The sequence below is a fragment of the Astyanax mexicanus genome, chromosome 13 (genome assembly GCF_023375975.1).
Source record: "Astyanax mexicanus isolate ESR-SI-001 chromosome 13, AstMex3_surface, whole genome shotgun sequence".
Lineage (NCBI taxonomy): Eukaryota > Metazoa > Chordata > Actinopteri > Characiformes > Acestrorhamphidae > Astyanax > Astyanax mexicanus.
The window spans coordinates 36,292,687-36,320,044 of NC_064420.1; the positions used below are offsets into that span (position 1 = coordinate 36,292,687).

The following is a 27,358-nucleotide window of genomic DNA, read 5'->3' on the forward strand; positions in this document are numbered from 1 at the left end:
GGCACGCACTCAGTGTTAAGCTCTGCAAAAATACACCTACATTCACATTCAATTCTCGAGTAACTCTTTAAAGATTGCAAAAAAAAAAACTAGGTATGAAGTAAAAAAACTAAGCATTTTTATCTGATAGACGAACAACTGTATCCTGGGGTGTTATCTGGATTGTTAATCCCTCCATTTTCTGACACACTGACTAATTTTACCTGCAGTACACGAGTAGGTCCATCGGGCAGAACCTGAACAGACAGGACCCCAGAGCCTGGTCTCATCTTCTGGTTAATGAACTGCTGCTCTGGAAGGAGATCAAGCAATCCTTGCGTAGGCCCCAGCACCACCTCTGCACCATCATACAGCCCTGAGACTCCTCCCTTAACCTGTGACAAGAGTTACAACAACCATTTATACATTTAACAATGACACAACGAGAATACAGAAAAAAAAAAGACCCAAACAAGATCAAGCAAACAGAGGCAGACCTGCACCACCAGTCTGGGTAAGCCACAGGTCAGCATGCCAGAGCTGAAGTGCCATGTCTGGGTAGTACTGCGGCGAGAGTCTGGCCTCCTCAGCATCAGAGGCTCATAACTGCATGACAGATAGAAAGAGTGTATGAAAAGTGTGTGCAATAGAGAAAGGAGTGGGTGGATAAAAGAGGATTAGAGAATGATGGAGAGCATGACAGTCTGATTTCTTAACAGCTATATGATTAATACATTTAAACGCCTGAACTGATGCCTACATTCAGCTTTCAACTGATGGCTTGCTGTTAAACAAAAAAACGAACGATCAAGGCCAACGGGAATGAGAATCAAGGCCAATGTTTATTTTTGGAGAGCGTGTTACACAACTTCTCAAATTTGTGAGGATTGTGTGGGTGTGACACAACAGCAAAACCCTAATCTGGAGGCTAAAAGATGAGATATGATACGAGTAATTAGGAAACAATGCCCTCCAACCAGGACAAATTAGAATGCATGAGTTTCACATTTTGGACTCGTCACATGATTCGTTTAAAGTAGGTCTGTAACTTATACAACTTGATGTGCAAGTTATCTGGATTGACTGACACCGTGACCTAGTTCACACCTGGCATTAACGTGCGTCCGGATTGCACAGAAAATTTGGCAACAGAAAATATTTAGCTAAAAAATTAAGTATTTGCATGTAAATATTTACTATCACAGAATAACAGAATCATCAATATCAAACTATAACTCATTTGTAGTTGCAGCGTTTTTAAAGTAGTAAAAGCAGACCAAATCCGCATCTGATACAATATGCATCACAAGACGGCGGACATGATTCATTAGATCACAGTTGGTTCCTTCCCTGCAATGTGATTGGCTGAGAGGCGTTCTATGAGTGCCGTTATCAGCCGATAATGCACTGTAACTGAAGCTCTCCATGTATTACTCCCCCACATACAGGTAACCTACAGTAGCAACAATGCAGCGCTTACAAACCAAACAGCACATCTACAAACAGAAAAGCAATGGAACTATTTTAACTTGTGTAGTGATTACAAACAAACAAATTGTATTTTCAGATCTTCTTTAACTCAAAATCTTTCAATAAACAGCAATAATGGAACTGTGGTATAATTGCAAAAATACACTCAAGGTTCGTGGTATAAATATCAGCACTGTGGCCTTGTGCCTATGATCACAGCACAGCAGTGCCAATATTACACGTTATAGCATAATTACACCTTGAGTGTATTATTGCTTAAATATATTGTATTTTAATGTATTATTATTGCTTAAATATATTGTATTTTAATGTATTATGCAATTCTAATTGCTAGATCTAACAACAGAGTACAACACTGCCATCTAGTGTTTGGGGTTTAAAAACAACACTAAATGAACCACAGTCTTCTACCAATCTTTATGTATATACAGTAATAATTAAGAATCAGTGCTGTGTTTTTAAAATTGACACAGTATTAAATAATTTTTTTACACCCCTAACGTTATTGTCAGGTGTGAACAGAAACATGTAACATGAATGCAGGCCTCCTGTAACATTATGGCTTAGTACTGCATGACCACAAACCTGTTGTCTGTGACAGCCGCCAGTCCGGCGATGTCCAGCACTAGTGAAGAGTCGAGAGGTCGGGGCTGGGCAGGTTTACTCTGAGGAGGAGAGGAACCCTCATGACAAAGCATTCCTTTCCCCGTCATTCTCCACAGCTGAGATCTCTTGCCTGGCTCCTACAGAAGAAACAAAGAAGCAAAAAAGATATTAGAATACAAATCTGCTGAAGAAGCTCAGGTAACAAAGGTATCTGAAGAGACAAAGACGCACCTTTTTCTTCAGGATCACTCTTTGTGTCTTTGGTTCAACATCTAACACCAGTTCAGCACTGCTGGCCACGCGCTTTATTACTCCTGGTCTTTTACTTGCATCCCTGAAGTTACAGCAAATCTTTAGTTATTAATCATTGTAGGGTATTAATAAGAGTTCACAAACAAAAACATAGATTCAACAAACCCTTTATTAGGAACACTAAAGTAGTACTTGGCAGGGGCTCCTTTTGGTATCAGAATAGATCCGCACCCTTTAGAAGCTAAGTGGACTTCACAAGATGCTGGAAACATGCTATGAATTTTCTGTTTAGCCACATTCCAAAGGTGTTTTATTGGATTCAGGTCTGTGACTGAAGGCCACAGATGAACACTAAATATTAATTTTCATGAAAAATGTATATGTTTTATATTAATAACTTTTGTAAATAAATTTAGTTAGGTTCACAATATATAAAGTGAACAATGAGTTACTGAAATAGGTATCTTCTACTTGGAAATCCCAAAAAGGAAAGTTCAAAGAATGCTTCTACAGATCAAGCTCACTTCCACTGGCAAACATCAAGAAACATGTTTTAGGACTTGTCAAACTAGGTGGAAATATACAAAAAATTGACATGCAGGTCTTTTAATGTTGCAGTGCTGTGCAGCGCTGTGCAATATCCCACAGGTCAAAATGCTGTTCTTCAATTATGTCACATTACATGGCCCAGTCCCCATTCAATATTGGCCTCAAGTTTGTGTAGTCTGATCCTGGCCCCACTTGTGCTGTTCTGTCAGGCTGAACAAGTCTGGCCATTCTCAGTTTACCTATCTGGTCAACAAAGATACGGTCTGAACTTCAGATTCTGTTGTGCTAAACATCCCAGCAAATCAAAAATAAATACCGCAATCAAAATCACTGAGATCACATTTTCTCCCCATTCTGATCGTTGATGTGAACATTATCGAAAGCTGCTGATCCATATTTGCATGCTTTTATGCAATGCACCGTTACCCATAAGCTAGAGCTAGAGGTCGGGCCCACAAAATCTAGCCCAACTAGGCCCATAAATTGTCTTTGTGAGCCTGAGACCGATTTAAACAAGACAATTTTTAAGCAAGTAGTGAATTAATTATTATTATTATTATTTTTTTGGGGGGGCTTTTTGAATGAGTGTAATCTGTTCAGAATGATGTTAATAAACATTGCAACACTGAAGAAGCATAGACCTATTATTTAAGAAAAATACTTATTAAGAAGAGATCTCCTCGTATAATATAACTAATATAATTAACAATGTTTAAAAATATAAAATAATTTCTGAACAAATATTTTTAATTTTTTTTAAGCATACAGCCTTAGTGCAAAACACCAAAAAACAACAATAAGGCTACACACTGCAAACTCAATGAACTGGAATAAAACAAGAATAACATAATTTACAACGACTTTCCTCAACATATATATATATTTTTTTAATTATATAGCAGTACACACAGCACTGCAAGTCAAGTGCGTAATGCGGAGAAGTGGAGGAACTGAGCAGTTCCAGAGCTGCATAATTATAACTTATTATAACTTAACTATAACACAGTTTGATTTGTTACTTTGTTATATTCTGTTTATCAAAACATAGCTTTATATAAAATAAAAATAGCAATTAACAAAAGAGAGAATCTAAGCTCTACCATAAGTTGTTGCATAAGTTATTGCAGAAATGGAGGTGCAAGTGTTCCTAACACAACGCTTGATGAGTGAACACAACCTCGATATTCATAACATTGCTATAAAAAAAAGTTTAAAACATATGTTCAGTCACTCACTGAGAGAAAGTGAAAGTGGCAGCGATGTAGATGAAGTTCTCATAGTAGAGCTTGTTGTACTCTCTGAAGAAGTTCATGTCGGCGGTGACCTCAGAGGAGCCGGCTCCTTTTACAGTCAGAGTGAGGTAAGGGGAAAGAGTGGGCTCATCACAGGCATAGTCCAGCACTGCCCCAGCCTTCACTTCCGTATGCAATCTAATGTCTGGAACTCCATGTTGCCAAAACTGAATAGGCACCTAGGGATAAGATCAAAATCACATGTTAAAGCAGATATGAAAACAAAAAAAAACAAATAACGGGAACCAATATGAACACATTAACACAATGATCAAAGAAATAATGGAAGTAATTTATACTAAAGGGTTTCCTCTTACTTCAGAGATGTTGTCTATGCGGAAGGGAGGGGGTAACTGGTCAGCATCACTGAATGAGATTTGATATGTTGCTCCTTTCAGGGTGATCTCGGCACGAAGAAAGAAGCAGTTCCCCAAAGTGTCCCTAGGGAAAATTTCATTTAATGAATGTTTAGTCCACTTTGCTCTTAAGACTTCTTAAAGCAGCAGTGCCTAAGATTTTTTATTTATTTAAGCTGAAAGCAGTAGTATTCCTGAGTTGGAAGGGGAAAAATATTCTGATTTTGTGGTATCAGTGTGTAATATATGTCTAATATATAAATGATATAAACAGAGTGGTCTGTAAGGTTTTTTGTTGGATGTAAAATTTGCTTTATATATTTTGACAGTATTTCACAAACGAACAAAATGAACAAAACAATATACTGTAAGAAACAGAATCTTATACAGCAATTTCTTTACATTGAACTGCATTAAAAGTACCCTTCTACATGATCTGTGCAATTACACACTCTCACCAGAGAGGAGTGTAAATCCAAAAATCTCCAAAACATATGATTTCACAAAATCACTGATTCCAGTAAGGAATATATTTATTTATAGCTGTTCCAATTAAACAGTTAACATAGAGTACCTCATATTGACATGGAAAGATTTTGGTTTGTTGACCTCAAACCCTCCAGACCAGGTGCAGTTGGTTACATCCATGAGTCGGACACACAGCAGTTGGTCATAGTCGTTTCTAGGCCAGTGGAACACCACGCTGGATCCTGGCAGGGTGGAGATGTAGCCATCGGGATTGGCTGTGCCCTAAAGTGTGATATAACCGAACCAAAGGTTTTACTAATTTCAAGAATATACAATTCTGAAAAAAAATTACAATTGAGTTTCTTTTGTTTCACCAAATTAAAAAACTCTGTAATATAATCAAGAGGAAGATGGATGATCACAAGCCATCAAACCAAACTGAACTGCTTGAATTTTCGCACCAGGAGTGGCATAAAATTATTCAAAAGTAGTGTGTAAGACTGGTGGAGGAGAACAGGCCAAGATGCATGAAAACTGTGATTAAAAACCAGGGTTATTCCACCAGATATTGATTTCTGAACTCTTAAAACTTTATGAATATGAACTTGTTTTCTTTGCATTATTTGAGGTCTGAAATACATGCTCTAAATGACAATTTTATTTGGAATTTGGGAAAAATGTTGTCCGTAGTTTATAGAATAAAACAACAATGTTCATTGTACTCAAACAAATATCTATAAATTGCAAAATCAGAAAAACTGGTTCAGAAATTGAAGCAGTCTCTTATTTTTTTCAGAGCTGTACTACAAGAAATAAAAGTTCAATTTAACATGATTAAATTACTAAGACTAATAATAGTTATAATAAAATAAACAATCTAAAATAAAGTAACAAAAAGTATCAAAATATCTAACCTATTACAAAGAAAAAATACCCTTGAAGTTTACAGCAAATGGCAAAAAAAAGAGATAACTTTTATTATCACAATACAGACTTTATACTTATTACATAAGATACAATATGTCACAATCCTAGTAGTCCAGACTACAACAGATAATAAAAGGCATGCTTAAAAAACGAACAAAGTTAGTTCTTACCTTCCCTTTGGCAAACTCTCTTTGGGAGAAGGCCAGTTTATGCGAAGACTGATTGTCAAGAAGATAGCGTGGTGCAAAAGTCACAATGTGGGTGTCCTGGTACCTCCCTTTGCCCTTTCTGACATTAATGCCTTGATATTTAGATGATACAAGAAATGGAAGTTATGTATTATAAATGCACATAAAACAGCACAATAATAATAAAAAAAAACATTACAGAAAAGAGAGATTGTTTTTGCATTTTTTTTTTTTTTTTTTGCACACCTATATTATAGATGAGTCCTGGTCTATTTCCAGGCTGGATTACTTTGACTGCCCGAACTCCACTGCCTCCATCCAAAGAGAAACCCTGACACCACCCTGGAACACCGTCTGGGTGGATCCCTTTCCCAACTCGCATAGTACACCTGATTCACAATGAGAAAAGAGAGAGAGAGTCAATTGATAATTCTATGTCAAAATCTACTACTGAATAACAGGATAATCATGATCTAAAAGAGAAAAGAAAAGTGCATTGTCCTTGTTTCACTTACATGGTAGGCTGCTCTTTATCTGTATAACAGAAGAGAAGTGGGCTTAGACTCCTCGCCAACTCGTGCTCCTCAAACTGCCCAGCAGCATCCATTTTTCCGTTGTCCTGGCGGAAGATCAGAGGCAGTCCTGCAGGGGAAAATGCAACAGAAAAACAATTGCATGCAGGTTACACCAGCTCGCTCTTTTTATCATCACACCTTTGTAGTTCAGCAGTTAAGAGTAATGAGCGGGAGGTGTACCGGTCTTGTTTAGAAGCCAGTAGGGGGCGGAGATAAGGATCTTGAGCGCTCCCTGTGCACGGAGAACGATGCGGATCGTGAGACACAGCAGTCGTCTGTTGGTGTCGTACAGACGCATGCGCACCACGTAGTTCTGTGTGCCAGGAGGAATCAACAGCTCCTTACACACTGTAAAGTTCTCCAGGAGAATACCTGAGAAGAGTTAGAAACGAATACTATTATTATTATTATTATTATTATTACATGCATCTTTAAAAAGATATTCTATACATTCTGAATTACTACTGAAAGACAACACTTTAAATGGACATTTCATGGTACATTTCAGATGCTTTTTAGAATTTGTAGACTTTTAACTTCAACTTTAAGACTTTTAACTTGCACTTGTTTTCCTAACCCAAAAATCTCAACTCAAACACAATACTAACCCTCATCCTAGACCCAACACTAAGGCCAGAACAATACATTGGAAAAATAGCTAATATAATGCAAATAATTATCAACTTTGCGGCTTAGTGGTTAGCAAGTTCACCTCCCAGCACTGGGGTCTTGGATTCAAGTCCCTATCTGGGTGGAGTTCACATGTTCTCCCTGTGTTTGCATGGGAATCCTTAGGGGATTTCGCTTTCCTCCCACCTCCCACAGGCCAAAAACATGGAGATCAGGTAAATTGGACACTCTAAAATTACCCAGAATGCACTTAATTTATCTGGTGTGTATGCAAGTTTGCGTGTGTAAATGTATATATGACTGTGCCCAAATATGGATTGGCACTGTCCTGGGTAAAATGCTGTAGTGCCTGATGCAGTCCTTCAGATGGACGGTTGTTTCCAGTTGAGAGTACGCTGTGCGCTATTGGCTGCAGCTTTTCACCAGTGTGTGGATGAGAGCTGAGTTTAAATGATTGTGTGTAAACTGTAAAGCATCCTTGGGTGTCTAGAAGGCACTATATTAGTGTAACTAACTGGAACCTCATAAATAGTAACCTCTTTTTTGCTTGTAGAAAACCATTTTTCTGTAAAATTAATGCAGGCAAACATAAATGCTTCAAACAGTAACAATATTAGCATTCAGAAGAAGGCAGTTGATATCTTGTGAACCAGTTTGAAAAAACAAATCTTGATTCCAGATTTCTCCTGAAAGTAATAATGCAGCTCTTGGATTTGAATAATTCCATTACCAGCCCACCTGATTAAGTCTAATAACTCAAATACTAAATTCCTGTCAGTAGATCTCTGGAGGCCTTTTAATGAATGAACACTTATTCTGTATATGTTTTTCATCTATTTTTATTGTAATACTAATATTTTACTGCCCAGATAAGATGCTTTTCAATTAATTTGCACAGTACTGCCTATTAAAAACAGTTCTGGTCAATATTAATGTTCATTATATTTTTTTAGCTCCTAAAAATCTGTATCTGTACTGTCTGCAAAATTTTATACCAGTCAACACTAAAGTAAGACAAAAATCAAGCCCTAAAACCTAAAACACAGCCGATAATCACTCAAGCCCTCAGTTTCTCCAAATAGATTAACAACTTGGACATCTGTTGCAGCATTAGTGTACTATTCAAAGAGAAATAATATTTTTAAAAAAATCGGTTTCTTAAATAAAAGTTTTCAGCTTACCCAACTCCAAATTCTGTGAGGTATCTGCCGCATGGAGCACTGCCTCCTTTCCTGGCTTCATGGTTCCCTTAATTGAAGTCCCTTTGATGTAATAGTTAAGGTCACAGGGCAGCAGATTAGCCAGCACTAATGTGGGCAGTAGGTAGATGGTGTGACCTGGCTGTCGGTAGATCTGCTTGGCACCACCACTGACGGTTTTGGCAGGCTGCTGGTCGGGGTAGTGCTCTTTTTTGATTACAACACAAAACCTAGAAACGAAGAAGATGATACTAATATTTTAAAAGCTAAACAGGATTTGCATTCCACTGAATATTTTTTTAAATAGTCAAATCTCAGTTTAAACCTCTCAACCTATTTACCTGAAGCTGCGTTTGAGCTGGTCATCAAAGTCCGCTGACTGGCACTCCCTCTTACTGCTGCTGATCTCCCCCGGGCGTTCCACACTGGTCCAGTGTATGGGCACCTTACAGAAAAACAGCCCCAGGCCTTTGGGTCGAGCCTGAAGCCTCCATGAAGTTAGGTGGAGTGGAATAGCCAGGGCTTCCCCGGGCAGGATTGGTGGAAGCACGACTGGTTCTGTTGAAGAGAACACATTAAAACTATGTTAAAAAAAATTACGTTGCTTTGAGAAAACAAAAGAGAAGCAGGAGAATAGTAGGGCTGCCCCTAAAAATCGACAAGTCAAATCAGCAGTCTGAGACTCATCAGTTGCTTGAGATTCTTTAAGTTGAGTAGTCAAGAGCTTATTTTTTTTTAAATGGACAAAATACACTAAAATGCAAGAAAATTACATTTTAGTAATAATTCATTCTAATTATGGCGGATTGTGTTGGGAGGAACCCTCAGAGTTTACTCTTTTCTCTTAATCACAGACAGGTGGGATTTATCAGGGAAGCACTATCAAAGCACAGTTCTCTCTTTTTTTTTTAAGTGAGAGCATAGAAAAAAAAGACAGAGACTTAAGTTCATTGTTATGGTAGCGTTTGATTGATTTATTTTGGTGCAATGTTAGGGCAGGCTTAGTCTGTGTTTGTCTTTGACCAGCTCTGCCATCCAGTCAAGTGATTCATCACATGGGGCTAACTGACATGTTTGCTGAAAATAAATCTGTTACTGATCAGGAGATCGCCTGTTCGAATCCTGTGCATGTAGCTTGCCATCTGCTACCGTAGTCCTTAAAGAGCACAACTGGTCTTGCTTTCTCTGGGAGGGTAGATGGCGCTCTCTCCCCACATCACTCCTAAGGTGATGTCAATCAGCACAAGGCATCTGTGAGCTGATGTATCGGAACGCTACATGCGCTGTGATGCTACTCGGCAATGCTGCATCAGAAGCAGTTCAAAAAGAGGTGGTGGCTGACGAAACAAGCTAAACACAAAAAAACGTGTGTGCTGTCCGTCTCATTATTCCACAAATGCATATGTTGGCTGATAATTAAATTAGACTTCAATTCAGATTATACATCAAAATATCTAAAGACGTTTCTTTGACTCTGCTAACTTTCTTACTGTGGTGGAAATCAGCTGTGAAACTCAGGACAATATGATTTTTTTTAAAGGCAAGATAATAATTATATAAGAAAAAAGATAAATATTCACACTGAATGGCCGAATCTGATCCGCTACAGAAAAGTTTAGCACTTACTGTCTGGAGCAGAGGGGCTGTCCAGTCGGACCTCCATTGGAACCTCCAAACGATTTTTCACCATGAGAGCAGACTGCACTGTGATGACTTTGCGTGCACTACCCTCCATGGTGATGGAGAAGACCACTCTAACAGGGGGCAAGGCCGAGAACTGCACACAAAAGTTTCAATACAGAGAATCACAAATCCTGAACTTTTGTTGAACTTTTTTGATGATCAATGAGTAGAAAAGTTGAAAACACATACGTACATATACATGAGGATGTATGATGTTGGTTCTGCTGATTGGGCTTCCAACCTAAAGATGACATATCAAAGCAAATGCTTCAAATATTTCCATTCCAGCCCAATTTAGTATTAGCAGAAAACCGGATTATATCATCATAAAAACATCAAAGGAAAGATTAAAAAGAAAACCCCATGAGAGTTGAGTTCAAGGACCTTCAAGTAATGTCTGGTGAATCATCAAGTACAGAGAATTTCAGAGAATCATTCCAACATTAATCAGATCAGTCTGTTGCCAGAGAGATTAATATTGTGATTGGAGGGCTTATATTTTAAAAGGGGGGCAAATACTCACGGTGTTGGAGGGGTTATTGCGATCAGGAGCGGCGTATCGGAAGAACACTCCGACCTTATCTACTGAGACAGGCTTCACCTGCTCCCAGCCTCCAACACGCACCAGCAGCTGGTGCAGCTTCAGCTCATGGGTGTGTCTGAGGACAAGATAACAAATAAAACCAAATAAATACAACAGATAGGCTATTACTAATATAACTTATTATATAACAATTTGAAATGGACAATATTGGTGAGGTTTTACTGAAGGTTGTAGCTGAGCTGAGCTCAGATCAGCTGAGCTGTTCCTATTCAGAAATCCCACTGTTTATTTTTTTCCAGCTATATTTCAATGCGGAGAAGTTCACACACACCTGTGCCTAAGTTTCTCACGGGCCTCAAACTCAAAAGGAATCTCCTCTCCTGGCAGCACTTCTCTCCACTGACTGATGTTATGTGTGTCATCCGTCCCCGGCCCATGCACGTCTGATATAGAATCAGCACTACCGCTGTGAGACAGTGCCACCCTGTGGACAAAAGAGTATCAATGTGATGTTATAATATAGCAGCTGCAAACTCAACAAGTTCTAATTATAGTCAAAATGGGCAATAAACAGAAAGTTTAATAAAAAAAGGAGATGTTCTGACCTGGTTGGGGTGGTGGTGAGCGTGGCAAACCACATGGTACAGCCAGTATGGTTACGTAAGGCATAAGGAATAAATGGCTGCCTCCTCTTTGAAAGCTTCACATCCGCTGGAATCACACAAGGAAAAGCATGTTTAGCAAACATAAGTTATTCTCTGTAAATCAGTAATACTCGGTTATAAATTAAAGTTAATTAAAAAAAAAAAAAAAACAGAACACGTAAAGTGAACAAGGTGGTTCAAGTCCTTATTCAGCACTTGAATGAAACTTATGCAACCCCTGATTGCATTTTTCATGTCATGTCAATGCAAACAGACCAAAACTATGTTCACACAGCAGGTTAAAGAGGCCCAAGTCTGTATTCTGTGACAACGTGTTATCTGTGTGCCAGTGCAACAAAAAACACTTCTAGAAATCTGACATTTAAATTCTGCCGCATATTGCCACTTAAACATGTGGTACATAAACATGATACATGTAAAATGTGGCAGCTGTAATTTATTAAAATTTTGTCAAGGAGAAAGGGGAAAAGGTTTGCAAGGAGAAGAGAAAATGGACAACAGCAGTGAATAAGGTTTTTAGTGGTGGGATAACAATCTCATATAAGGGTTCATATACTTTTTAACCAATAAAATTACATGATTTTTTCAGGACTTTTCCATGCCTTCAAGGCAAATTTGCATGACCATGCGATTTTTAAAACATCAGGGCATCAATAAACGGAAACACAAAGATTTGTAGACCTAATTTCCATGACTTTTCCAAAACTTTCTGGGCATTTTTATTTTTCCAAAACTTGTCCAGGCCTAGAAATTGCTATTTTCAAATTCCATGACTTTTCCAGGTTTTTCATGATCATACAAACCCTGTCAAATATTTGCGGTGAGGTCTACTTTAAACATGCCTTAAAGGCTTGTGTTGTGACTGCTCATGTTTCTAATAAAATTACTTTAATTACTTGGAAACAGGACATGCTGGTTTAAGGCCTTTTCACATCCCTTTTTTTTACAATAAGCTTGAACACTTCTGCAGTTATAACTCTACTGTCAGCCACCTAGACTCATTTTTAACCCAAAACTTTATGTGAATCAGTGCTCTTTTGCACATATGTGCATCAGTTTATTAACAGGAACTGCTTGCTCTGCTCTGTGATCATACTCAATATGTGTCCCACACACAACAGTGTCAAAGTCATATGACATCCACATGACTTTCTGATCCTCAAAACCGTACACAGAAGCCATGGATTGAAAATACATATGAATAAAGCAATGTTGGCTGCAAAGCAAACATGCTATGTGGATAATAAAAACAACATATCCAGATGGTTCATGAAATAAAAAAAAGGAAAAGGATAAAAAGGAATGGCTATGGGTTGAAGGTAGAAAAGAAGCCTAAGAATCCTACTAATGATAGAAACACCAGACAGGTGTGACTGGCTTTAAATTTCACGGCTCAGTCTAAGAACGGTACCTCGGGCATGTATCTGCTGCTCAAGGCAAGTCAAGCTGGCAGTGCTCCTAGTTCTAAGGTGGGCAAGAGGCACACCTGACAGTAGAGAGAGACGGTTAAGACAGAGGATAAAGAGAGAGACAGACATGCAAGTATGACAGGAAGAAGTGGACAGAGAACAGGAAAGGCTGCTGTGATTAGGAGAAAATCTTGTAGTATCTCAAAGAAACAAAGAAAAAAAAATCACTTAAATTTTTATCATTAGTCATGCTATGTAATGCTGTTACATGTCTGAAAGGAGAATATACTGTTTTGTTTGCTTGTTTGTTTATTTATTTAACCACAGCACTTAAAACAAGAACATAATCTTACTTGATTCATTACTATAATAAAATTCCCAAAGGTAAATTTTTGTAGTGCAATGTAATAAAATATCCAGAATCTTTTTTTTTTCCTTTACTCTTGGCTGGATCTCAAACCTGAATGCATGCCTGCTACTCACTCTGGCCAAAGGAAGGGGGGTCCACAGAGGAGCCCATCCAAGACAGCGAGGAAGAGGAGGAGGACTGTGGCGACTGCTCGTCTTCCTTACAGTAATCTGCTAACCACGAAGTCTTGGTGGTGCTGTACTGCTCTGTGTGTCAGAACGACAGGCCGACAGCAGGGTGAGAAAAACAGCACACTACTCATAAATATGGAGGCAAACAGTTAGAGAAAATACGGCAAGTGAGTAACAGAGTTCGACCCAGACTGGATACCCAGTAAGACAGAGGTGATGTTGATGTCCAGCCTCTGCTTGGCTCGCACTCCCATCTTCAGGCGAGGAGGATGGAGACGGCCTGCCGCCTGCTGCTGCCAGTTTAGAACACACGGCCAGGGTTCAATAAACGGCTCCCAGCCTGCCCACATACACACACAGAAGCAGAAACCACAGTCATCAACACCTCAATGTCTCTGCAGATTACACTCCAATGAATACTATGCTGAGACAGCAGGCAAATTGGTTTCGTCTTTCAATTAAAAACTGCTGAGATGATGTTACAATATTCTGGGCAAGTAATTAGATTAAATATGTATGCCTGGGCAAAATATTGTCAATTTTGATACATTCAAAAATGCCTTATACAATATTTGGTTTTTAATCACAGTTTTCCTGCATCTTGGCATGTTCTCCTCCACCAGTCTTACACACTGCTTTTGGATAACTTTATGCTACTCCTGGTGCAAAAATTCAAGCGGTTCAGCTTGGTTTAATGGCTTGTGATCATCCATCTTCCTCTTGATTATATTCCTCTTGGTTTTTAATTTGGTAAAATCAAAGAAACTCATAATTTTTTTCCAGAGCTGTATAAATAGAAATAATACTGTAATATTGCACCTGCTACATTACAAGCATATGCGTAAGATTTAATTTCTAAAACAAACAATGTGCACAGGCTGTTTGTGTGGAAATTGTTTAGTGTTGTTTCTAAAGGGACGACCCTTGACTGAGTTATAGTCCGCCAGTGTGAACATAGCAAAAAAAAAAAAAAAAAACGTCTTTTAAGTGCATATTGTGCCTTTAAGTCCTATCATAATAAGAGCAGTACCGTTTCGGAGATGACTGCTCCAAGCTTTCATCACGCAACTCTAAAGCTTAGTGTAAAGCCTTTGAATCTGCTCCAGCTCACCTGAGAGCTCTCTGTTGTAGTAATCTCCAGACAGAGTGAAGCTAGCATTTCCTTCTTGGGTCGATCCAATCCTCTGAAGCACCGACAGCCCTTTGATGATGCAAAAAGACCTTTTATAAAGCATCACAAATGTCCCAAAATGCTTCTATGATGGTTCAAGCTGACATGGCATACCATTACAATGTCATTACAATAGCAAAAAATACTCTTTCAACCCTTCGTCAAAACCAGGACAGAAGTCTAGACAAGATATATAAGATCTTACGTGAGAAGGTGAGCTCAGCCAGGGGGACATCACGATCCAGGCAGTCATCAATGAAGCAGATACACACGCTCTCTGCCTTGACCTCCACCCCAGAGAGAGGTGTAGCTGAGTGGGAGCCTGACTCAGAGTTGGATCTGCTCCTTCCAGACATGGCCTCTGCATTCTCCAGCAGCCATGTAGCAGCCTGATCCAGCTGGCCTGTAACACACATACAAACACACACACATTACTATATTATCCAGCTGTTCCACCACATTTTACTTAATCTCTTCATTTAAAGCTGATGTCTGCAAGTTTTGGGATTTGGGGGATTGAGGGCCCTCTCTGGTAAAAATGGGTTAATGCACCGAGCATGTGGAAGAATCATTTTAAACTGGGAGGGTGTGATGAGGTCTCCTTTCTAGGGCTGCCACGATTAGTCGACTAGTCACGATTATGTCGACTATTAAAATAGTCGACGACTAATTTAATAGTCGATTAGTCGTTTGTTTTTTTTTTCTTTGTTTTTCTCTCCAAACTGCTGCGACTGCCTTTCTGTCCTGGACGCACATGCGCAGTAGTGGAAACCGGGGTAGGTAGTGGACGACATCTCAGGACATTATACAGACAGGCTCTGGTTTCATGGCTACCCCGCTACAGAACTCAAAAGTGTGGGATCACCAAGAAAATAAAAGTGAAACGCGTGCAATGCAATATCTGCAATGAAGAACTTGCCTTCCTCGGCAGCACAACCGCGATGCATGAGCACCTGAAAAGGAGGCATGTTGTGGCTGATTAAATGACGAAGAAGCTAAATTGCTATTTAGCTGCTAAAATTAGCGTAAACAGAGCGTTAACTTAGTACTTAACTTACTCATCTTGATAGCTTTAAAACAGAGGTCACTAATAGGCAGACCGCGATCCGGATCCGGACCCAGACGTTGTCACAAATGCCGTCCCAAACCGATAAACTACAGAGAAGGATTTCATTCTGACAGTGGCTTCTGTTTTCAGTGCTTTTCGGTGCAGTAAACTCACAGATCAGTCATGTGTGGTGTAAAATCACCAAACGCTCTCCTCTGCCAATCAGATCTGTGCAGACCGCTGCCCTGTGTACGGTAATGTACACAATATCTGGACAGAGAGGCATTTTTTATTAATATACTTTTTTTTCATAATAGTTCAAACAACCTCACGGTTGAGATGTTTCATAAATGCCAGTGCCTTATCCTTATTTTACACAGTTGTTTACACTTTATGCTAAACAGTAAAATAATTGTCTGTTACAACAAGCTGCATATTTCATTAAAGGTTTAATGAACTATGATTTTAATTGTTTATTTATTTATTTTTAGTTAGCATATAGCTGAAATCTAATGTTGGTTGTATAATAGCAGCTGCATTCTATTGTGATAAACTGTGTTTTATATTCAATTAACGTATGATCCGATTAGTCGACTAATCATAAAAAATAATCGGTGATTAGTCGACTATAAAAATAATCGTTTGTGGCAGCCCTACTCCTTTCAGAGCCGATAAATCTGATTCCAGGTTATGTTCAGTCAGAGAGAGAGAAGGAGAGAGAGCTTGAGGGGATTTCTTCAGAGGATTTAAGAGAGTTATTATATAGGGTTGTCAGTTTTGTTAGTGTAAATGAATAAGCTACTGAGCTCTGAGTTTCCTCTTCTGAAATCTCTATTGCTCCACCGGCCGCTCACCTTTAGCAAAATTGAGCCGGATCCTCTTTCAGAGGCTGTACGTGTGATTTAAGGATGTAAAGACGTGTGACGTGGCCTGAAGAACCCTCGCAAAAAGCGACCAGACACCACAGTTTTTAGAATGAATATTTTAGGTTTAGCAGGGATGGTCGTTCCAGCACATTGGTAACATTAAACACAATATTCTGTCGCTTCTTCACATTTAGAAATGCTTCTGCCTTCCGTTTAGAAACAAAATAATATGTATATCCACTTTAATAAGCCAGGGCAATGAAAATCAGCAAGGCATTGATGACTTGTACTTACTATACAACTATGGTACTTTACCTCTGCAGAGAATTAGAGCCCGCCTGCAGTCTTCCTTCCTGAATCCCAAATCCTGCAAGTGTGTTAGCTGGCCTTCTGAAAAAGCATACAAAGAGCAGAAATCCAATTATTATAAAATGGAATGATTTACCAATTAACCATGAATGTTAGTGTTATTTTTTTTCTGTGTAAAATGTACACTAATACTCAATATTTATCTCAATGATTACTAGGATAATATAGCTTCCAATAAAAAGACAGGCCTATTCACTAACATAACCCAAAGCTGTTGGCTAATACCATGTATTACTCATGTGTGCTACTGTAAAAATTCCTATAATCTTCATGAAGATTATACTGTTTATTTGATAATGCTGCAGATGATAAACATTTATTCACTTCTCATTAATTCTAAACACACATTGTCCAAAAAAAAAAAAAAAAAAAAAAAACACTCCAATGATGTTCTGTGTTTCTCCTACCCAGTAGGGCCTCTGTACGGTGCCTGAAGCTGTCTTTTGGTTTGGAGGAAGTATCTGGACTGGCAGTGGAAGGGGCTGTCTGGGAGACAGAAGCAGGGTCGGTGATACTAGGGGACCCGGTGGGGATAGACTTGGCAATAGCCAGAAAGAGTTGTACATCATTGTAGGAAAGTCGAATATCCAGAGCAGGAAACTGGATCTGTGAAAACAACAACAAAAAAAAAGTGGATTGCTGGACTGAAAGAGAACGACTGAACGACTGAAAGAGAACTGACAGAATAACTCAAAAAGTCAATAAAGTAAAGCCCACCTCCAGCAAAGGAGGAAAGTCCTCAATATTGAAGGCATCCAGCAGTCCAGAGCTGCTCTGGTAGGTAGGGCTGCCACAGAGCTCCACCTGTACGTTCACGGGATCAATGATGGACAGGGCTGTCTCCTGCTCACTGCCAAGCCGGCAAGAAAACACCTGAATAGACAGGAATATGGAAAGAGAAAAAAGGGGGAAAAAAGTCCAGCTATTTATTTACAGTAGTTATTAGGGACGTAATAATTTTTGGTTGAATCTGAATAAAGAAAAAAAAAGCAAGTAAAAAGCAATCACACATTTTTAATATTTCAACTAAATAACTTTCCTTAGCTAACTTTTATCTAATCATAAATGTACTTTAGCAGTGCAATTTTAGTCATGAATTTACCTTAGTACTTCCATTCTAATCTTACATTTAACCCAGCAGTGCTAGTCAAGTATGTAGCTAGCATTTTTGTTAAACAAAACAATTTCAACAGTAAAGACAGCTCGGCTAATATTAATATCCTAGCTCTGTATAGCTTCTCTCTTTCAGCTAGTACATCTAAAACAATCCCAACAGCAAAGGAAACACTGCAATATGACTTTAGATAAATTAGTTACAGTTCTGTCTTTTCACTTATTAGGCTTAACACTGAATTTGCCTACTTAAGCATTATCATCAATCAAATATTCTGTGTATTCCTAATAGTTGTTATAAAATGCTATAGTACTAATCTTAAGGCTTCACCTCAATTCCAGCCAAGCTGCCAGAGAAGGGTCGGTCCAGAAGGCGCGGCTTGTAGGTGAGAACAGTGGTGCCCTTCAGGATGATGGCATTGGTGTCCAAACACGAAGAGTCTTCCACAACCACAAACTCTGTGCCTGAACAGAACAGCAAACAAGTAGCCCACTCAATTCCCACGAAAAAAAAAAAATGATACAAGTAACCCGACCAAAAAGGCATTACCAAAAATACATATTGCAGTGTGCTGGAATATTTACCCGTCACATTGAGCTTGAACTCCAGATATTTGTCTTGGGTGACCGGAACAGTAGAGCGTTTAGTAACGACGCCACTCTTGACGGTTTTGGGCATGACGGCGCCTGTGCTGCCCGGGTCACTGCTGCCACTGGGCCAACGCTGGCGGCTGGGTGCTGCCCCCTTCTCCGCTGGCATGTGCAGGAAGTCTCTGACCAGCTGGAGCCAGTCGAAGATCAGGAACACACGCAGGTTATTCAGGACTACAGTGAAACACGAAGAGTCTCGGGTAGATCTAGGACACAGATTAAAGAGTAAAAATGGTCAGACGAGGCTTAAAGTACCTAGTGTATTGGGAACACTCAGAGTTGTATAACTTGTGAGTGAGGTTAACTACTGGCAAGTGTGCTCATTTTTGAATACATTAAGTATTGAGGCCTGATATTGGGTGCCAGATCAATCTAACACTTTCCATTTCTGAACTTATAAGCATATCATAAGCGTAATGTGTATAACCAAAGGCATTACCACCCACAGTGCAGTGGTTGCTTATGATAATGACCAGTGATGCCTGGCTAGAATTGTCTGAGCTAACAAACAATCAATCACATTTAATGCAGGAGGCCCCAAACACACATCTCCTGCAGTTCATTGCAGAGTTTTCAGTCATAGAATATAAGACATAATTCTAGCCCATGTCACATGACTTGCCATGGCATGCCAGTGTATTTGAGGTGTACAAAATGTGAAATTATGTGTGAAGAGACACCTATAATGCAGCTCCAGCTGCAGGGAGGACCGGTTGGTGCCAGTTCTAGAGGGCTGTAGAATGCAGTCGAACACATTATGCTTGCCCTCTGTGGCTTTGCTGGGGCCGCTGTTCCGCGTGTCATAGGCCAGGAGTGAATGAGAGACCAAGTTCACAGACTTGGACCCATTGGAAAAGCTCTCAAACAGCAACTTGGACTTCATGAAGTCAAACCTATGTAAGGAACAAATACAAAGATCTGAAAAAAACCCCTCTGAAATATACACAAGAGGAAGACGGATAATCACAAGCCATTAAACCAAACTGAACTGCTTGAATTTTTGCACCAGGAGTGGCATAAAGTTATCCAAAAGCAGTGCGTAAGACTGGTGGAGGAGAACATGCCAAGATGCATGAAAACTGCATAAAAAATAGGGTTATTCCATCAAATATTGATTTCGGAACTTCGAAAGCTTTATGGAATATGAACTTGTTTTCTTTGCATTATTTGATGTCTTTTTTGTTATTTCAGGCATTTCATATTTTCTGCAAATAAATGCTCTAAATCATAACATTTTTATTTGAAATTTGGGAGGAATGTTGTCCGTAGTTTATAGAATAAATCAACCATGTTCATTTTACTTAAACATATACCTATAAATAGCAAAATCATACCATTGGTGTAAGACAAAAACCTTCTTTAACCACCAGACAGTTTTCCCTTATACTGTTCTTTACACAAATGCCACAAAATATGAATATATTACACACACTATGTATATAAACCCAGGATTATTAGACACATCAAGATACACACCTTGCCAAAGACTGCTTATGCCCAGAGGATTTGGGGCCATCCAGTAACTCCAGACTGACATTCATCATGTCAACTAGGAGCGAGAGGCTTGTATAAACGTCACCACTCAGCACCGTCTGTCAGTGACAAATGCAGAAGGAGGAGAAGACATTAACAAAGCTTTAAATGTGTCTCCTGAGTGAGTAATTCAGCTTCAGCACTTTCCAAGGATTTATGCATTCCGTTTCCCCCAAATTCTGCAGAGCAGTTCTGCCTACAAATTACCCATCTGGCTGTAGTTTTAAAACAATACAGTGGTAAAAGGTTTTTTTACTACATGAAGCAAGACCAAAACACACATATACATTATTATTTTAACTGTAGTATACACAAATATAAATAGAACACATAACATATATACATAATCACTATATAAGATCAGGAGTAAGGAGATTACATAGCCACTGGGATCCTGCAAGTTGTAGGGTCTGAGGAACTCCTCCACAGGCTCTCCTAGGTTGTGCTCCAGCAGGCCACGGATTAGCTGATACCTCTCCAGGTTCAGGGAGCAGTGCACAGAAGACAGGCTGCCATGGATGGACATATCTGGGACTGCATGACTCAGCTCCCTACAGTATAGAGATAGAACATGATTGAGTTGTGTGACATGAAGTGAAAATATCAGGAAACTATCAGGAGCTGAACAGCTCTGTGATGCCCATATAAAAACAGCATTACTGAATGACTTTAAGACAAACAGCCCATGATACACTGCAGGATCATATTCTTATATATTTTTCATATATTTACAGAAGCTATAAAACATTGAGATGCTTTATTTTAAGCATTAACACAAGTAGAACTAACCCTAAATCCTGAAAGAGCCCACTTGTACTAAAAAAAAAAAAATCGTCTAAAACTGAAACTGAACAAAATTAAACATTTGACAGACAGCAAAATTCCAAACACAGTGTTTCACTATAAATTATATAGGCTAAATTTGAAAAAATAAAAAAGATATTTAAACACATTATTTGTCATATTTTTAACATCCTAGATCACATATTAAAGCACAAGACTGACTTAAAGAACATTAAATCAGCAGTTTTGAGTGTGTTGTGTCTGGGCACTTTGAGACATGGACTTGGGATGGCCAGAGAAAGAGTTCACATACAGCTCTAGAAAAATAAATTGATGAGTTTCTTTGATTTTACCAAATTAAAAAACTCTGTTTATCATCAAGAGGAAGATGGACGATCACAAGCCATCAAACCAAACTGAACTGCTGCTTGAATTTTTGCAGCAGGAGAGGCGTAAAGTTATCCAAAAGCAGTGTGTAAGACTGGTGGAGGAGAAGGTGCCAAGATGCATAAAATCTGCAATTTCTGAACTCTTAAAATTTGAATGAATGAATATGAACTTGTTTTATTTGCATTATTTGAGGTCTAAAAGCTTTGCATCTTTTTGTTATTTCAGCCATTTCTTATTTTCTGCAAATAAATGCTCTAAATTACCATATTTTTATTTGGAATATGGGAGAAATGATGTCTGTAGTTTAAAGAATAAAACAACAATGTTCATTTTACTCAAACATATACCTATAAATAGCAAATTCAGAGAAACTGATTCAGAAACTAAAGTGGTCTTCATATATGATGCGATACATGTGTTACTCTGAAGCTCAGAAGCCAGAAATTGCGTTTTAGCTGTGATGCTAAAAGTAGGCCATGCCAGGCTTATAGAATTTTAGCTGTGATGCTTACTGTGGGCCTTTGCAAGGTATCAGTGTGTAAGCATTGATTCTAACTATTTTTCTGGGATTGATTATTCATTGATAGTTGATGAAGGCACTGGTTAGATAGGGTAAGTTTTCCTTTTTGATATGATGTGTGCATCATCTCAGTTGCATTTTTTTTAACCTTGAGTTATAAAGCTCAGAATACGAACATGTATTTATTGCAACACTGATTGCACTTACTTGTCTAGGTTACGCTCCACTTTTAGTTTGAGGCGGCAGCGCTCTTTCAGTAGACTGCCTCCTGTTCTGCGCACTGAGTAGGATGTAAACACCAAATCTGTGTCCACATGCTTCCCTCCACTGTCCCACGGTTCACAAGGCAGCCGCTCTGCAGCAAATAAATCCATCTCCTCCAGATCCAGGGCAATGCAGTCCAGGAGACATACGTGATCTTCTACAGCACAGGGGCATAAGTTACATAACATTAAAAACATCACTATCAAACAAAGATAACTGAAAGGAAGAGATTGAGGGGAATGTTTGGTTAATGTTAGATTGTAGTTTTATAGTATTTACCTGGGCTTGGGGGCATGGTGTCTTCAGGCATGCACCCCATGGCAGGCTGGGGTCTACCAAGAGTGAAAGTAGAGCTTGCAGAGGCTGTGGTGCTGGAGGCTTTGACTTTGCTTGCTGATGTATTCTCCCTTGCTTTTGAAGAAGCAGGTTGAGCATTGTTCACCTGATCCTTTAGCGAAGAAATAAAAAGCATCTAATTTAGTCACAAAACAACCTAACAGGGTTTATTACTGAATACAAAATGCAAACGTAGCTGTAGATAATGAAAACCAAACAAAAAAATATAGACATTAGATATATAGATCAGAGACGTTAACATTAGAGAAATTGAATAAATCACAGTCACAGTGTTCTTCAGTATTATAAAGCATGAAACAGGGCAGAAACATTGATTTCATGCTGTATGTGCATCAGAAAAATGCTTTCAGATTTCACACAGAGTAGTGCTCAGAGTAGCTGAGACTATAAGTAAAAAGGTACAGTCATGAAAATTAGGACACTCCATAAAAAGCACTGTAATAAACATATTTAAACACATGGATATTTGACTTTTTTTCATATTAATTATTATTACTTAATACATTAAACTAAAGAAATAGGTTGCCACAGCTATCAAGAGCCACCATCCAAAAGAAGACTGCACAGATTTTATTTTCATAGAAGATATGCAAGAAGGAAACCTTTATTCTTGCCAAAATACACTGCCTGGCCAAAAAAAAAGTCACCACCAAAAAAAAAGGTCACACACTTATATTTGTTTAATTCTTTGATTAAAGCATTTACTGTGGCATTGTTTCAATAAGATTCTGCAATATCACAAGATTAACTTTAATCCAGTGTTGCATTAATTTTTCTTGCAGCATTGATGGTAGAGTCTGACCCCTGCAAGTCTTCTCCGGCACATCCCAAAGATTCTCAATGGGGTTAAGGTCTGGACTCTGTGGTGAACTCTCTCAATCCATGTGTGATAATGATGATCTTATGCTCCCTGAACCACTCTGTCACAATTCCAGCCCCATGAATCCATTGTAATTGTGGCATTGTACTCTTGGAATATGTCTGTGTCATCAGGGAAGAAAAATCCATTGATGGAATAACCAGAATGAAGTCAGCTGACCTCATTCTTTCAGCACATACTTGCTGAATCTAAACCTGACCAACTGCAGCATCAACCCCACATCATTTACTTACTTTAATCCAGGTGGTGACTTTTTATTTTGGCCAGGCAGTGTATTATTATCTCCAAAGCACTTGTTTCTTTATACATATGAAATTAGATCAAATATCCATATATTTAAGGTTTTCATGCCATACTATATATTTTCTCACATAAAATTATGTGGTTGCAGGTCACTAAAGGAGTGACAAACGCATTTGAACTGGGCATGGCAAGAAAAATACCTCAAACCTTTAAACCGCCAAACCACCAATGACTGATACCTTGTAGTGTGAGGGGTCCTTGTATGAATTAGCATGCAAAATTAAATTCTTAAGAAACAAAAAGTTACAACATGTTATTTTTTTATTTTTACATTTCCACCAAAACACCCTTTATTAATAATCATGCACAGTGAGTTAGCTGGAACTGCACCCTTGGAGCACTTTCGTCCCGAGCTCTATTTAGTAGGAGTCTGCAGCTATAAAATGCTCCCAACCCTTAAAAACTAAAAAACAAAGAACTCACACTCTCCTACTTAACCAAGCAGAGGGAAAATGCTCCTGAGATGCTTCTTAGGGTTGCAGAGTTTGTGCAGTGGGTGTGGGTAAGCATGTATGATGGCAGGACTCACCAGAGAGGGGAAAAAGGTATGTGCCATGGTAAGTTTCTCTACCTTGTCTCTGAGAGAGAAGGTGCCGTGGGTTCCTGCTGGCAGGAATCTGTTGCTCACTTTGAGCTGGCCTAGGTTGGCCACTATGAGGCGCTTTGAGCGGGAGCTCTCTGGGATCAGGAGGACAGGAGCCCCTGCCTCAATGTCCAAGAGCATGCGGGAGGCTCGCTGGGGTCGTTCACGGACCTACAGGACAGAAAGTGATATTAATGTAGGAAAATTAGACCATGGTTACCATTATCAAGTTTAACTACTCTCATTTCACAATAGGTTTTATGAACAGGATACACTGAATTGGCAAAAAAAAAAACTGGAGAGGAGTGTATTGCTCCACACTGTACTTGCACAAATTAAATTCAGTAAAACATTCAGGGACACTTATGAGGTGTACAATGTCAGCATAGTACTGTTAGCTTAGCTAACTCATGTCCAACATTTGTTTGTTTGCCAAAAGACTGACTGCTTTTCCATGTGTAAATTCCACGTTAGCTAGCTACATATGATTTGAGTAATGTGATTTTGAGGTAATTGTATGAGTACATTTATGTTTAGAATAGCACTGTTGAAATATTGACAAACAAACATTGCAGAGGTAGCTAGCTACATAGATAAGTGACTAGAATAGCATGGCTAAAGTAAATTTACCATTAAAATAGCACTACTGAAAATAAAATAGAAATAAAAAGAATAAAATAAATAAAATAGCACTTCTGAGGTACATTATGATTAGAATGACACTGCTGAGGTAGCTAGCTAACTAGTTATATTTGTGACAGTTAGTCAATAAATATATATTTTTTAAATTGTAGCTTTGATAAACTGTTTTTGTTTAAAGGGGCAAAACTACATTTAGACTTTTTAACTTTTTCAATGATTAAAGTGGCAAATTCAATGAAAACCTATGAAAAATCATACTGAGTATTTGGTATAAGGCCGTTGGACAACTGTTACATTGTGACCAAAACCGAACATTTTTATAACCTGTTTTAACACAAACACACAGTTATTATTAAGAGAGGTAAAAAACAAAAAAGCTAATTGAAAAGAAAAATAGTGCGACTATATTCCAATTAATTAAGACTAAAGGTTTCTGATGCTCATTTGAGTTTAAGAAATAATTTTCTATTCAAATTACTATTTTTTATTTTATTTTTTTTATTTGTTCACCAATTTAGCTAAATCCAAACATCTTCAAGATTTATCAGTTGGGCTCCAAGATTCTTCATGCAGTGGAAAAAAATAAATGGAGAGCATCACCATCAGATGCATCTCTGCTGATTCTAATAACCTCACCCAATTAAGAGCTGCAGTTTAATATGAGCTGTGAGCATCCTAATGAGGAACTCCTGATCCCTGGCTGGAGGCATGTGAAAGGAGATTAGAGCGTGGGCAGACAGAGCTCAGTCTCTGTGGTCTGACAGCAATGAGAGCTGACAACACCCTGTGTAACCTTCACTCTGCAGCAGACACACAGGATGCCTCTCAGACTGGCAGCTTTCAAACACCTTGTTAGCTCAGCAGCACTGCCGTTCAGTATTACCAGGGATCAATCTGAGTGAAGAATAAAAATTCAAGTGCAAACACACCTATTATATAAAGATGACCTGTAGGGCCGGATGCTGAATTTTTATTTTATTTTTTTTTGGATACCAGGACTTTGAATTCAGTACAGATACCCAAATTACAGCATTACTTTAACTGCTGAAACTACAAATGAAATAATATTTATATTAGCGATGTCAGAGTGATTGAGAGATACACAGTGAGCGAGCGAGACACAGTCAGTGCGCGTGTGCGAGCGAGAGAGACAGAGTGAGCCTGAGAGGTCTTTCGGTACTCTGGAGTTCCGAGACATTTCAATCTGTACCTGTTTGGTATCGAATTTCAATACCCAGCCCTAAGGACATCACACTGTCTGGATCAAATTACAGAAAAAGAAGAAAAAATTGAGAGCCCAAAGTAGAATTGTCACAGGTGTTTTTCCTCTCTGTTACAGGTTGGTGGAACATCAACATAATACTGAAGCTGCTATTACAATGGCCAGGACAATTTTCAGGGCAACTGAACTGCAATGACTTGTGAAATGACTCGTCAAAAAAGAAAAAAAAAAAACTGCATTTCAAGACATATATATGACTGTAAAGGGGCGCAGTAAAAATATTGATAAAAAAAAGGGCTGCAACGATTAGCCAATATAATCAACAATAGTCGACAATGAAAAATTGTAGTCAACAAATTTAAATAATCAACAATCATTAATTTGTAACAGTGCTGCATTACACAAAGTGCTGGGATTGATTGATTGATTGATTGAGTAGGTTTTTAACGCCGTGCCGACACACTAGGGTCATTTTTACGGCGGTACTTAAATCAGTTATTCAAACTGCGTCATTACAAAAAATAATAATAATTAAATAATAATAATAAATAAATAAATAAACAAATAAACAAATATATATATATATATATATATATATATATATATATATATATATATATATATATATATATATATATATATATATACATATATTACATACACACAAAAACAATTCTAAAAGATGTTTTATATTTTAAAAAAGTCAAAACATTTATAATTTTTCCAGGTGCTGCAGTTTTAAGCACATTTGGCATCTCACTTTCATTAAAAAACCTCAGTCTATCTGAGTGCAGTGGTTTGCAGTCTATTAAAATGTGTTTTATAGTAAGTCTGTCTTTACAAGGATGACAGGTTGGAGAATCTTCTCTAGTTAGTAAAGTGCTGGGAACAGAAGAAGCACAGTGGGAGATAAATAGGGGGAAATGGCTTAGTTACACAGTTTACACTCAACTTACTGTGTTTCCAAAAGTGCCCAAAATAACAGATTACATATTTAATCAATAAATATTAGTACTTTCCATGTTTACAGCATCTAGACACTTAAATTCCCCTTAAATCCCATGTTTAGATTTTTATATTGTTTCTAGATGTGGAGGACATGCCAGAAATAATCATTGACTAACTCAAAAAATAATCAGATTAGTCAACTACCAATATAAAAATTAGTTGCAGCCCTAAAATAAACTAATAAACCTCCAATGTCACTACATATTGTTGTGGACAAAGACACCTGAAATCAACTTTACAAATAAACCATACTAATTACAAAAGTTTCCATTACAAGGACACACTGAGATTAAACAAACAAG

At 38.3% G+C, this 27,358-nt stretch overlaps 1 protein-coding gene across 4 annotated transcripts in view; it reads right to left on the reverse strand.

The window, feature by feature from the left end:
• vps13d (vacuolar protein sorting 13 homolog D) overlaps positions 1–27,358 on the reverse strand; it is a 70,722-nt gene that overhangs the window by 27,732 nt on the left and 15,632 nt on the right. For 2 of the 4 annotated variants that reach the window (XM_049486365.1, XM_049486364.1), the window contains exons 25-58: positions 24,131–24,355; positions 22,341–22,509; positions 22,005–22,218; positions 20,484–20,655; positions 20,048–20,163; positions 19,252–19,464; positions 18,506–18,777; positions 18,252–18,385; positions 17,525–17,680; positions 17,215–17,413; positions 16,754–16,828; positions 14,730–14,927; positions 14,465–14,554; positions 13,553–13,693; positions 13,297–13,428; positions 12,816–12,890; positions 11,345–11,450; positions 11,071–11,223; positions 10,719–10,854; positions 10,389–10,436; positions 10,139–10,289; positions 8,854–9,070; positions 8,495–8,742; positions 6,864–7,055; positions 6,624–6,750; positions 6,355–6,497; positions 6,091–6,221; positions 5,100–5,275; positions 4,487–4,610; positions 4,113–4,348; positions 2,308–2,410; positions 2,056–2,213; positions 477–585; positions 204–374 (exon numbers count right to left, since the gene is read on the reverse strand). In XM_049486365.1, the coding sequence (XP_049342322.1) occupies positions 204–374; positions 477–585; positions 2,056–2,213; positions 2,308–2,410; positions 4,113–4,348; positions 4,487–4,610; positions 5,100–5,275; positions 6,091–6,221; positions 6,355–6,497; positions 6,624–6,750; positions 6,864–7,055; positions 8,495–8,742; positions 8,854–9,070; positions 10,139–10,289; positions 10,389–10,436; positions 10,719–10,854; positions 11,071–11,223; positions 11,345–11,450; positions 12,816–12,890; positions 13,297–13,428; positions 13,553–13,693; positions 14,465–14,554; positions 14,730–14,927; positions 16,754–16,828; positions 17,215–17,413; positions 17,525–17,680; positions 18,252–18,385; positions 18,506–18,777; positions 19,252–19,464; positions 20,048–20,163; positions 20,484–20,655; positions 22,005–22,218; positions 22,341–22,509; positions 24,131–24,355 (5,310 nt within the window). The remainder of the gene's footprint in view (positions 1–203; positions 375–476; positions 586–2,055; positions 2,214–2,307; positions 2,411–4,112; positions 4,349–4,486; positions 4,611–5,099; positions 5,276–6,090; positions 6,222–6,354; positions 6,498–6,623; positions 6,751–6,863; positions 7,056–8,494; positions 8,743–8,853; positions 9,071–10,138; positions 10,290–10,388; positions 10,437–10,718; positions 10,855–11,070; positions 11,224–11,344; positions 11,451–12,815; positions 12,891–13,296; positions 13,429–13,552; positions 13,694–14,464; positions 14,555–14,729; positions 14,928–16,753; positions 16,829–17,214; positions 17,414–17,524; positions 17,681–18,251; positions 18,386–18,505; positions 18,778–19,251; positions 19,465–20,047; positions 20,164–20,483; positions 20,656–22,004; positions 22,219–22,340; positions 22,510–24,130; positions 24,356–27,358) is intronic. The other 2 variants (XM_049486366.1, XM_049486367.1) reach the window with 2 other exon arrangements.